The sequence below is a fragment of the Leptinotarsa decemlineata genome, unplaced genomic scaffold (genome assembly GCF_025532065.1).
Source record: "Leptinotarsa decemlineata unplaced genomic scaffold, Ldec_3_MD MMD2_P_RNA_scaffold_2, whole genome shotgun sequence".
Lineage (NCBI taxonomy): Eukaryota > Metazoa > Arthropoda > Insecta > Coleoptera > Chrysomelidae > Leptinotarsa > Leptinotarsa decemlineata.
In genome coordinates, this window is record NW_027412529.1 from 17,195,561 (window position 1) to 17,208,897 (window position 13,337).

The 13,337-nt window shown below is 33.5% G+C and overlaps 1 protein-coding gene across 3 annotated transcripts in view; it reads left to right on the plus strand.

Annotated features, from left to right (window-relative positions):
- LOC111504423 (Epidermal stripes and patches) overlaps positions 1-13,337 on the plus strand; it is a 159,091-nt gene that overhangs the window by 124,410 nt on the left and 21,344 nt on the right. For all 3 annotated transcript variants that reach the window (XM_074184381.1, XM_074184390.1, XM_074184396.1), the window contains exons 5-6: positions 6,539-6,759; positions 9,176-9,533. In XM_074184381.1, the coding sequence (XP_074040482.1) occupies positions 6,539-6,759; positions 9,176-9,533 (579 nt within the window). The remainder of the gene's footprint in view (positions 1-6,538; positions 6,760-9,175; positions 9,534-13,337) is intronic.

Here is a 13,337-nt window from a genome sequence, read left to right on the forward strand (position 1 = left end):
GGTCAACAGTAGTTTTCAACATATTCAAATACAGTTCCCCTGTTAAATTTTGATCAATAAATAGTGTTTCCCAATATTTTTTGTTTGTTTCCCAAACGTTAATTTTTTCTGGATATTGTGAAAACCGAAAATTAAATGAGAATATTCTAACTGAACAATGATGTTCATTGTCGTACTGATATATTTTGTCGTTTTTGTAAACAAAAACTAACTCAACAGACTTTGAATATTACTGGAGTTTTTTCCAACACCAAATCGTTATTTTTAACACCTTGACACGTGTTTCGATCACCAAGTGATCATTTTCAAAGAGGAAGATTAAACTGATTGAACCAATTCAATCTTCCTCTTTGAAGATGATCACTTGGTGATCGAAACACGTGTCGAGGTGTTAAAAATAACGATTTGGTGTTGGGAAAAAACGTCAGTAATATTCATTACTACACCAAAGGTTCCAAACAGTGCATCACAAGTTAACAAACCTTATCGGCTTGTTGAAATTGCCATATGGCAGATAAAAAGGAATATTTTTAGAAATATCGATAGTAATGTGTCTGCCTTCAGGCAATTATTAAATGTTCCGCCATTTCGTAGTAGGTGAAGATATTGACTTCATGTTCTATTATCTTGAAGTACTCGTCAGGAGCTTCAAAATGATGTATCATAAGACCCCCCTTTCTATTTAATTTTTTTTCCAGATGGTGCCCAGTCGCCATCTTGAAAGTTTCATGTCTCAATTTCACTTCGAAATAAAGTATTCATGCATTAATTACATTATCCTCAATTTCAATCTTTTGAGTTGACCCGTTCAAAAAATGAAAGGGAGGGGACATTATAGAAAAGCAGCTGTCGTTTGTCACACCACCAACACTAACATAAAAACTTGGTAAGTTGTCTTAGGTGTCACACCAATAGGTGGTTCCACTTATGTCTCGCTTGCGTTTACGCAGTTATTTTTATCAAGTACTTTTCATGGTTATTCACATTTTGTCCTCAATCGAGGACCACCTTCCGGTATTGACGATGCCCAATGAAGTAAAATTCAAATGAAAGTGAGGCAGTTTCCCAAAACATTGAGCGATATTGTAGAGAAGGCTGAAGAGGAACATTCTTATTGATGTCCTTTGTTTTTGAAAATGCTAGTTCCATCCACTTGGAATTCACTTATATGACTGACAGGTTTGTGTAGACACAATGCTCCATTTTTTTTAAGAAAAACTGTATTCTTGAAAATGTTACATTCTTCGATTTGTGCTGACAAAACATCTACAATCACTATTTTATAATTTCAGCGTTCGTTGGCTTTTGTTGTTCTCTTCGAATCTTCATATCTTTATTTGTATCTAGTATCTTAGCTGTTTGCAGAATCTTCACAATAATTATTCTCATCATGGAAATTTTCTCTCCATTATAAATGCTGTGAAAGGTATCTCCATTACAATTCCCGAAATAATTCTTATGTTAATTCTTATGTTGAAAGTGAAATCTTTGTTTTATGTCTTTGTCGAGAATACATCCAACGTCACCTAACCTAAGAGTTTCACTTTATATTGATACAGATTACACAGTAAGTTTTCACTCATTATTCTTTCTTTTGATAGTTACACAGATTACTTTTCATAATCAGAAGTACTATTCAACGTTCACAGTAATTACACCTTGAGACTTCGAACACAATTCACAGGGACGTATCTCTCGGTGATAAATAATTCCTCAATATCATCTTGGTGATATGTAATTCCTCATTATCATAACTAGAAAAGAAAGTTATTCTTTTCCTCTGTTAGTTGTTTTTGGAATACAAGAGATCTACAGAGAACTCTTCTTCGAAAATACCATCCTAATGTCAGTGAAACAAATCTTCGAAAGGTACTTGATGAGTAGAATTTGGAACTTCTTGCGTGAAGTGATTCTATAAAATACACTACCACCTCCCCAAAACAAAAATGCTGTCTCCCGATGCGCCTTTCGCCCACCAAGTTAGCATCATCAGGAGATCTAAGGATGGAGATGAAGGTCCTATTCCTAACAGCCCATTGTTCGCACTCTTGCATAATTACCAGTGAAGATTGGGTCGTAGCAGTCAGGAAGCAAATAGCAATTAGAAGCAACAAGATACTGGTAATTATTTCAATGGCCATCATCAGGTACAGTATTGATTCATCTGGATGTTCATAAAATTTCGAGCATAGCGCTAAGAAGTAGCTTTAGTCATCTCCTGATGGTGCTAAGTTGGTTAGCAAAATGGGCGTCAAGAGACGGCATTTTTGTTCTTGTGAGAGAAAAGTTTTCTCAATAGAGTCAAGAAAAACATTTTTGTTTGTCTTCTTTCGTTTTTCAAACGTGAATTTTTTTTAGCAGAAAATCAGTCTGAAGATAATTCGCAAATATTCGACTTTTTTCAACTTGACAAAATTGTATTCTTCGAATAATGTAAATATTTCCCGTTATTGATAAAATGCAGTTATTGTTTGAATGAGTGTCTGGTGTAATATTCAAATTAGAAGATAACAGTCGTAAATAGCAATTCCAAGGTAACATGGAAAAGTTGATTGCAACTTCACGAGCACATTGGAAAGTTGAATAACATAAATGGCGATGCTTATCGAATAAAAAAAATTGGTTAATTCATTGTGGCAGATAACTCAACTAATGAATCAAATTCCCAAATTTTTGGAACGCTGATAGCTATTCACTAAATATATTCAGAGGTGAATGTAACTTTCTTTGAACTTTGTCGAAGAGATATTTTTCTTGTTTATCATAAGTAGTTATTCCATATCATTTGATCATCGAAAAAATTGGGTCTTTCGAATTATTTCGAAATTATGCTGTGTTATATTTTCCTCACTAAGTCAGAACGACAGATTTCAACTTGTGAGCAGAGTAATGAAGATTGATATATTTTCTCTTTCCCAAGAGATATTCAAATTATACTACTATACTAATTAGTGCATATACAGATAAAAACTAGTTCGGAAAGGAATTTTGAAATTCAGGCACAGTTATTGATGCTTGTAGTATTTGCTAATCCATAAAATTCGAATTGAAACAATTTTTTTTTAGACGTAGTGGGTACAATAATCAAACATACAAAAGAGAGTCGAATTTAAATAGCATTCACTTATCTTTGGCAACTTTGAAAATGGAAATGGATTTATTTTCTCAATTATACTTTCGATACTCTCAATGAAGCTAAAAACGAAGCTCTATAAATATAAATTCGATTTCATATGATCCAGTCACTTGAAATTTTTGTATCGCAGCAGGTTATGTATTTATATATATATATATATATATATATATATATATATATATATATATATATATATATATATATATATATTTATATATATATATATATATATATATAGTGAGTGTTATGTATATTTCAATCCGTATTGAATATGAATCAGTGAGAGTCAAAACTTGTCCCTTTCAGGAAAATAATATGCTGTAAATTTTTTTTCCAAAAACTGAACCCACTCAATCGTTAACAATCATTACTTCTTTATACTGTCCGGGCTCTTTTAATTTTTATTTGGTATTTTCTGAGCTGAAATGACTACTTGAAAAAAGATAATAAATCATAAAACATATAAATATAAATTGATGGATGTAGGATGTAGCCGTTACTAGGGGTTAGGAAATCATAATGGAGAAAAGGGAATTGAAACTTTCTATGTTTTTTACCACTTTTATTTGTAACTAACGTTACTGCAGTTTCGTCTTATAAGGACATTTTTAAACTTATACATAATGTATGTGTTCGAAAATGGTAAAAAAATGGTAAAGAACATAGAGAGTTTCAATTCTCTTTTTCTTCATAATATACAGAGCTATTCAAATTCATTTCTGTACATGGGGATCTCGTAAACGCTAAGAGACAGAGTGTCGGTTAAATTAAAAGTTGTGTATTTTATGCGTATTCAATGATGTGAAAAAATCGAATATAGTTCTTCTGGTTCTGGAGATATACAAGAAAAAACAAAAAATCACAAATTATTTTTTTGCCTATATCTTCTTTATTCGCAGACATATTGGAAATCTGTCCACATTTTGCTATTGGCACTTGATGTGGGCTCTCAGAATATATCCATTAATCTTTTATACAGGGTATCATCTGACTTGGGCCACCCACATCTTTGAATTTTTAAACACGGACCTGTATTTTTGATTGTAGTGTATGTATCGTAGACGTTCACTCCATACTGAGAAATCAAATTCAATTTTATATTTCGGGATTTTTCGGTAATATTCGATTATAATTTTGTGAATTATTCCCTTTCAAATTACGGCCCTTGAAATTGGTTGACTGAGTTGAATAAAAACGCAATAGGAACTTTCACGTCTCCCTATGTACCGTAGAGTTTTTCGAGAGTTTTTTTTTTAATTTTTAGGTTCCTATTCAAATTTTTTCCATTGCTCTGAGCGTTTTCTACAATGAACTTCGAATAAGAAAACCTTTCATGATTATCTGAAACATATCTACAACAAAAATATATTATATGTGTTTTGATGAGCAGAAAAAAATGGTAGCAATAATAACATCCGAAACGAACACAATAATTATAATGAAAATTGAAATGAAGTAAGTAATTTATACACACAAAAAATTAATTGTGCAATAAATGTTCGAATTGGTGTCCTTCCATTTCGAGACAAATAATGCGACAATAAAATGGTCTGCAATATCACCAGATCTTACTATTTTGGACTATTTTCTATGGGGGACATTGAAAAATAGGATTTACTCTGGCAGGGAGATAGAAAATGTGGAAGACTCGAGATTGAGGATTTTGAATGACTTCGCAACAATGCAGCAAATACGTGTATTAAGTGCAATAAATAATATAGAAAACCGAGTTTAAAAATGTCTCGAAATGGAAGGACTTCAATCCAAACATGTATTGCGCCAATAATTTTTTTTTTGGATACCTATATAAATTACTTCATTTCAATTTTCATTACAATTATAGTGTTCGTTTCGGATGTTATTATTGCTATCATTTCTTTTTCTGCTTATTGAAACAAATACAATATATTTTTGATGTAGATATGTTTCAAATAATCATGAAAGGTTCTCTTATTCGAAGTTCATTGTAGAAAACGCTCAGAGCAATGGAAACATTTTATTAGGTACCTGAAAATAAAAAAAAAACTCTCGAAAAGCTCTACGATACATAGGGAGACGTGAAAGTTGCTATCATGTTTTTATTCAACTCAGTCAACCAATTTTCTGGGCAATTATAATCGAATATTACCGAAACATCTGGAAATATAAAATTGAATTCAATTTCTCAGTATGGAGTGGACGTCTACGATCCAAAAACTATAACAAAAAATACAGGTCAGTATTTAAAAATTCAAAGATGGGAGTGGCCCAAGTCAGATGACACCCTGTATAAAAGATTAATGGATATATTCTGAGTGCCCACATCAAGTGTCTATAGCAAAATGTGGACAGATTTTCAATATGTCTGCGGATAAATAATATATAGTCAAAATAATAATTTGGGATTTTTTTCCTATATATCTGCAGAACCAAAAGAGCTATATTCGATTTTTGCACATCATTGAATAGGTCTCTAAAATACACAACTTTGCCACAACCGACACTCTATCTCTTATCGTTTACGAGATCCCGATGTACAAAAACGAATTTGAATAGCCCTGTATAAATATTCATTATTTTTTTTCATTTGTACTTTTTTCAAGTAGTCATTTCAGCTCAGGAAATACCGAATGAAAAGTAATGTTAACTCGAAGATATTGACGGACAAAGTATTATGAGCTGTGTTCTCGGGTTTCGCTCCGTGTTCTGTGTTTTTCATCCTCATAACGATTATTTTCACAATATTTCTCCAAAGTCTCATTTGTCATCTTCTGGTGATCTCACTAGGTCATTTTTCAATTTCGATAGCCTCTCTGATTGTTCGAGATTAGAAGTTTTCATTGCCTGCTAGTATTTTTGAATTATCGAAATTGATGTTGTGTCCTGTCTGCAATACGTGTTGGAAGAGAGAAGATGTGGTGACATTTTTCCTTCACTACTAGTTTGTGGTCATCTTGGCATAGCACTTGGTACACTCCTTGGGACTCCAGTGGTATCTGATCCTTTGGATTACGAAGTATGGACCTTATTGTCCGTTTTGGTGCGAATGAAGTTGCTATGTTGTGTTGGCAAAAAATTTTGCTGATTTTGTTCGTTGTTCCTTCAATATTTGGTAGTGTATATGGCACTAATTACACGATCGGGAAGGCTGCCAGTTAACGAACACAGACAACAAGAATCAAACATCATCGAAATAACTCTACGAATGAATAACCACTCAGAGAAAATTATAAAAGCGGCTTCCAAGACCACACAGAAACCCAAGATACATCGGTCACCGGTGATCTGCAAGATATATCAGAAATACTCTAGTTACTTCGAAAGGAAAAAATGGTTGTAGCTGCTTCGTTTTCTGAAAGTCCACTATTAATCTAATTCTATTAATCTAATTCATTATTTCTTTATAGTTTTTTTCATTTACAGGTTTCATCATTGATTTCGTGTCTGGTCCAGTATCTTCCGGATTCACTTCAGCAGTAGCTTTAATTATCGTGACCTCGCAGGTAAAAGACATCTTAGGAATCAAAGCCAGCGGGTCAACGTTTGTACAAACTTGGAAAAGTATAATATCAGACATTCATAATACCAAACCTTGGGATGCCACTCTTGGAATAGTTTGCATAGCTGTTCTTCTCATATTGAGGGTAAGCATTTTGTCCACTTTTGTCGTAGAAAAATCCATTCAAAATTTTGTAAACTTCAAATAATACTCACATTATCTTATATACTGACTTCTACCTATTCATGAAAGTTCAAAATATGACGAATCATTGACAAACTTGGTTTAATTTTCTTCACTTTGTATTTATTAGTTTCCTCAGCAATGACAGATTGCCTTCGAAAGTTTCCTATTGGAAAACATGATTTGAATATTTGAATATTAGGAGCCCAATAAATTGTTTCGATTTTAAGTTGGATTATAAATTTTCACAATTGCTAGTTTTTCGAAATATATTTTATTATCTGGAAGAACAATTCGTTCAGGCCAGTCTCAACTTCTTACGCTATACGTTAATGAACTGACATCTATCAGAAAACAACTACTCCCCTGGCTAATACCATGAAGGGCGGTGGATTATATTTGACAGGTTATAGGTGTCACTTCATTAACCTACAGTGTAGGGAGTTGAAACTGGCCTCAACGAATTGATCTTTCAGATGATTTGGTTTATAGCCAGTCTTCAAGTATGCCCACTGACTATATGTGAAAAGGAATATATCTAACCACAAGAAAAGTAATCTGTAGAAAAAAATCGAATTCTGGTCTAACGACATTAATGTATGCTTTGTTACTAACCATCGGAATAGTAGATTGTCAGCAGATGATGCAATAACAATTGTAATCCAATCGGAAACACTAAATATCATTTAATCCGCATAATGTTAGAGAATATTCCAAACGAACGAATAGCAAATCAAAGAAAACAATTGAATGAAAGTGGATTTGAAATGATAACATGGAAGAAATACATCTAATAGGATGATTTAAAAATACGTATGTAACAAAATAAAAATGTCAAAACAGAAAACAAGTTGTTGGAGAATTTGATTCTTGCTCCTCTATCCATATGCATAAAATTGAACCAATTTCTTTGGTTGTGTCGAGAGTTTTTTAAAAATAGAAAGGAATCGTCGAAAACATCAAGGTTTTATGCATTTTGCTACGATTATGATCCAACAGAATAATTCAACTACCGCTGCAACAAAAACTCAGGCATCGGTTTTCCCAAAGAAAAAAAAATGACTCCGAACCGGATATAATAACGTCTGGGCACTCTTTTATAGATACTTTCACGTGGGGTGTTAAAGTACTTGGCACATTTGATTTCACAAAGAGCGGTACATATCAGGAATACGCAACGGACAGTACACCTCGAACTTCACCGTTCAAGAACTCTTTTATTCGGAGAACTCCGTTTATATGGAGTAATCTTTCTCTGAACGTTTTTCCATATGAATTTCATCTCCAACGATACACATTCAAGGGGAATCGCTACTTTCGCACAGGCCCCGCTCTTAGAGTGCCTTAAGTATTTTTTGTAGTGCTTGTTTTGTCCTTAAAATACTTTCTTGGTTGTATGTTCAATAGTTCTCAATATACAATATATTTCAAATCAATCGCCCACTGTCGTATAAGTTTATAACCTTTTTTTTACTTAACGAAATTTTTTTAAATTATTCGAATGTCCAAAAATTACATTGATAACATATTTTTAACAAACGTTATATTTTTATCGTTTTCGCAACTGACGCATTGACGCTAGGTAGAATTTCATACGTCATAATTTATGAATCATTTATGAACAAACAAGTCTGGTATATAAATCAATTATATTTTCCAATTTTGTCGTCATTAAATAATAATTAATTGAAAAAATGTTCTCATAATTTTTTATTGTTTAAAATTATTCTGTTTATGTAAATATAATACATTCTAATGCCAACCCCTCTCCATGATCATCATCATCATCATGTTGGAGAGGGATTCAAGCAAGTAAGTTGCGAAAATGATTTTAATATTTGAGAAAAATTATTGAATGTAGAGTTCCGAGAGCTGAGACTTTTTCAATGTAAATTTTCTCAGCATATTTTTTTTTTTTTTAGTATTGACAGTTTTTGGGTGAATAACGAAAATTGAATCATCTTCTTTTTCAATTTTAATTTGTTATCGACAGTTACAATTTTTGCATTATGTATACACACGTTCGCCTCATTCGGAATCCAATCAGCTATCGCTCATATTTTTTCGAGCTTTATCCCTGTTGTAGATTTATCTCTGTTGAACTCATACAATTATCAATATATTCTTTCAAAATATACACATGAATAGGTATAACAATTTCGTTGTAGATTGAATTGTAAACGGAAAGCTATGAAAATGTTTTTTATGTCAGTTCTTCAATAATTTCCACTAGATATAATATGACTAAAATAGAAAATCAAACCCCAAAATTTCAATACCTGGATTTGTCCCTCACCAGTCTGACAATTTGATGATGGTTAATACCCGTAACACATATTCTTTTGTATCAAAAATAAAATATCCCAACTGTTCCACAGATAATCAGCTCTCTGAAAATTGGACCCACTGGCTGTGATGAAGAACCAACCACTTTTCAGAAAATTGTAAATAAATCGCTTTGGTTGATTGGAACTGCTAGGAACGCCATTCTAGTCATCGTCTGTGGATTCATCGGACACTCTTTCTACCAGAACGGCCCGACACCATTCGAAATAATAGGTACAGTTCCTCGAGGATTACCGAAAGTTCGTGTTCCTCCCTTTGGATACGACAAGGTAGTCAATGGAACCATTCAAACGGAGTCTTTCGTTACTATGGTGTCAAATTTGGGAAGCGCTATAATCGTGGTTCCGTTGATTTTAATTCTAGAGAATATCGCCGTATGTAAGGCGTTCGGTGAGTTTTTTCAATTATTTTTTATCGGTTGATTATGAAAATAAAATGAAATTCTCTTAACCTTCTTTAGCGTTTTTCAAACTAGTATTGCAGGAATCATCAAAGTTCTGACACGAACGAATCAATAAAACTGCTACAAAACAATCACATCTAGAGTTAGTTTGAAGTTGATTGACAATGTTTCATGATGAGTTTCATTAGATCGGACTTCCATTGTCTAATAGTATATAAAATGATTTGAAATCCCTGAAAGAACTAAAAAATAAGGAATTGAAAAAGAATATCTGAAAATAACAATTATATTAGGCAAAAAACCCTGAAATGAAATAAGAGTGAAATAAAATAGAACAATTGAACAAAAAATAAAAATAAAAAACTAGACGCCTTCCTGAAACACATCAACACTTTCACAATAGAGAAGGAAGTCCACAACGAATTGCCATTCTTAGACGTATTGGTGAAGAGGACCCACACCAAGTGGTAAACATCTGTATACCGAAAACCCACCCACACGGGACAATATCTGAACCACGAATCCAATCACCATTCATCGACTGAAAGAGGAATCATCAAGACTCTATTAGACCGTGCTTTCGAACTCTGTTATACGAAGGAAGGTCTCGAGAAGGAACTAGATATCATCGAAATGATCTTCAACGGAATGGCTACTCCAGAGCGATGGTGGAAGAAACTTTGGCCGTCACAACCAGTAATTGTACTTCCCTACATCAGAGGATTATCGGAAAGAATAAGAAGAATTGGATCTAGGTACAACACCAGGCCCTGCTTCAGATCCGAAAACACTATCCGTAACAGCCTCACGAAAACCAGTCTACCGAACGCGATTCCAAGAATTGCATTTACCGGATACCCTGTGAGTGCGAAAAGTCATATATCGGAGGCCATTGAAAATTTGCAAAACACACACAGCGAGGGGTAACCAGCAAATCAGGAATAACAGAGCATGTTTGGACACATCAACATAACATAGAGTGGTCCCAAGCTGACATTATACACAGGGAGAAATATTGGTTTAGGAGAAAATTCAAAGAAGCCGCATACATGTTATCCAACAATGTATTCAGCCAAGCTAGTGTAGAAATACGCAACATATGGAAACCCCTAATCAAGTGAAAAATGGCCACTTCCGCCAAACGGTCATCTCCCACTAAAACGGTGAAGCGGAAAAAGGAAAGCGGAGATAAGGGAAATTACCCGAGTGATCCATAAATAGTCATCTCTTGGTGGAATTATTCCATTCATCACCCGAAGATGATTGTTGATACTAACAATCGAAACGTCGTGAAGTAACTTGGCTCAACTATTTATTTTTATTTTCAGTTTTTGTTTAACTGTTTCAGTTTTAATAAAATTGTTATTTTCAGCTTTCTTTTTCAGCTATTCTTTTTTTATTAGTTGTTTCAGGGATTTCGAATCATTTTATATGATATCAGACCGAACTAATGAAATCCAACATCTACAGTTAAAGTTTTTCAACACGTCTAACAATTTCAGAAAACCAGATTTGTTACTTTTTTCTTCACAATATTCCTGAATTATTACTTGTGGTGTTGGTGATTACATAGAAATAAACTTTGTCGATTTGAAATGTTTGGAAGGCTAATGTTCATTACACAGAAAATAGGAGACCAATTTTCTGATCCGTGTTCACTTGGTGTTTGTTTCTAACGAGCTCAAAAGAACACATCCATTTCGAAGAACATAAATACTCGTACAAAGCTTGCATACGGGATGGTTTCGAGAGTAATGCAGAAGCTAAATTTCCCATAATGTAAATAAATCGGGCCTCATTAGGATATCTGTTCGATGTGAATCGAAAATAAAAAATCTATTCGAAATAAAAATTGGTTGACGTTTCAAGGTCGACGTTTTTATATATCTGAGTGTGCAAAGGTCAAATCGATGTTCAGAAAAGAACTTTCAAGTTCTTCCATACATAAATTTTTCTTGTTAGACGAGGGGTCGGCATCCTTTTAAACAAAGAGGGTCCCATGTGCAATTTTGGACAAAACCATAGTGCCACTATAAAAAACTGTATAATTTTTATACAAAAATTGTTGAAAGTGATAAGGATAGTGACTGATAAAGTAAGAAAATTATCAACAATGTTTCTGAAAATTTCAATCAAGAAAGATACATAGCACATCAATCGTTTTTAGTGTAATCCTGGTCTTTGTGTTTCTCGCGAAATCTTTTTTAATTCTGGTTCATGTCTATTTTCTTTTAATATTAGACACGCCTCTGAGTGTTCTGTTATTAACCAGCTTCAATATGAATTCGAAATGATTTTCATATGGGAAAAAACTTGCTCACACATATAGGACGATTGGAATGTTGAAAGCATGGTAAATACCACTTTTTTGTGCTTAATAAATTTTTCTGGCAAACTAGTCCAAAATTTCAGTATTTCGTATGATTTATGCTGAGGCTCACTTTCTAAAACTCTTCTTAGTTCCACAAACTTTGTCTTCAATAACTCGAAGTTCCTATCCATGCAAAAAAAATCATCAAAAATGATAGTAAAACCCATTAGGTGTGTTTTATCAAAAAGTAGAACATGTGATCATGTTAATGGAAATCTTAACCTCTTTCAGCAAATTCTTCTTTCAGTGAAGTCATTTAGTTTAACATTTTCTCATCAAATGCAGCATTATCACAATTATTAAGGTTGAGTAAGTATGTTTTTAGAGATGGAAAGTATTAATATGCATGGGAGGTAATATCGCGAATAAATACAACTTTTTTCATTTCAACAGACTTCCAGGAATCTTACAAATCTAGAACAGTTCAACCTGAAACTTACAACTTAAGGTTTAGTTCGCCGAGATGATTTGTATTATCAGTTTGGGACATTAACTCACAAATCCATTATTCATTATCTATACTTGAGCTTGATTTTATTGCAACAAAAATGACCCAATTTTTCCCAAACATTCCGCAAATCTAGAAAGCACTTTACCGTAGCTATGCCAGCGTATATTGCTATGTAATGGAATACCTGAATATGCACTTTTCATTTCTTGTGAAAATGACTTGAAGTTGTCTGTGAGTTAATGAAGAACGACCAGCAATGTAGTTGACAACATTAACAACGGTATCCATAACGGATGCGAGATCCTCACATAAAGTTTATTGATGAGTGAGTCAACGAAATTTCGAAAGTAGTCGACCAATACGAGCAGCAAGAAAAGATACAAATCCCTTATGTGCCCCGATCATAGCGGGTGCTTTATCTGTAGTTACGCAAAAAATCTTAGTTAAATCTGATCACCGTTTCTGAAAATGTTTAACGAATTCTGATAATATATCTTTTTTTCTTGTCGTTCCTCAGAAAAGAAGCAGACATATTAGTTCTTCATGCATACGGTTACTGTCAAAGTACCGCGCAACGATTGCCAATCGAGAAATGTCATCAACGTCGCACCTTTATTCAACGTAGTACTCAATACGATATTGGTGATTAATGGCGTTGATCTGTTATTTCTCTACATTTTCTGTCATTCCAGTAGTTCGCCTCTCAACAGTCATCAAACAATACATCAGCACTTCTCAAAACGTTTGCTTCATAAATTCCGCCTCAGTGAAAGGTCTTTCCTTTTCTGCCAATTATTGAGCAACTTTTAAAGTGTAATCGATTGCTTGATATTTCCCTTTACTAATTTCTGTAAAGAATGTTGCCTACTTTGTATACCAAGCAATTGTTCTTCGGGGTGTCTGCGCCTTAAACCTTGATTCATGTCTAACAGTTAGACCCTCAGAAAAGTAGGGTAAGAATTTTTTAAA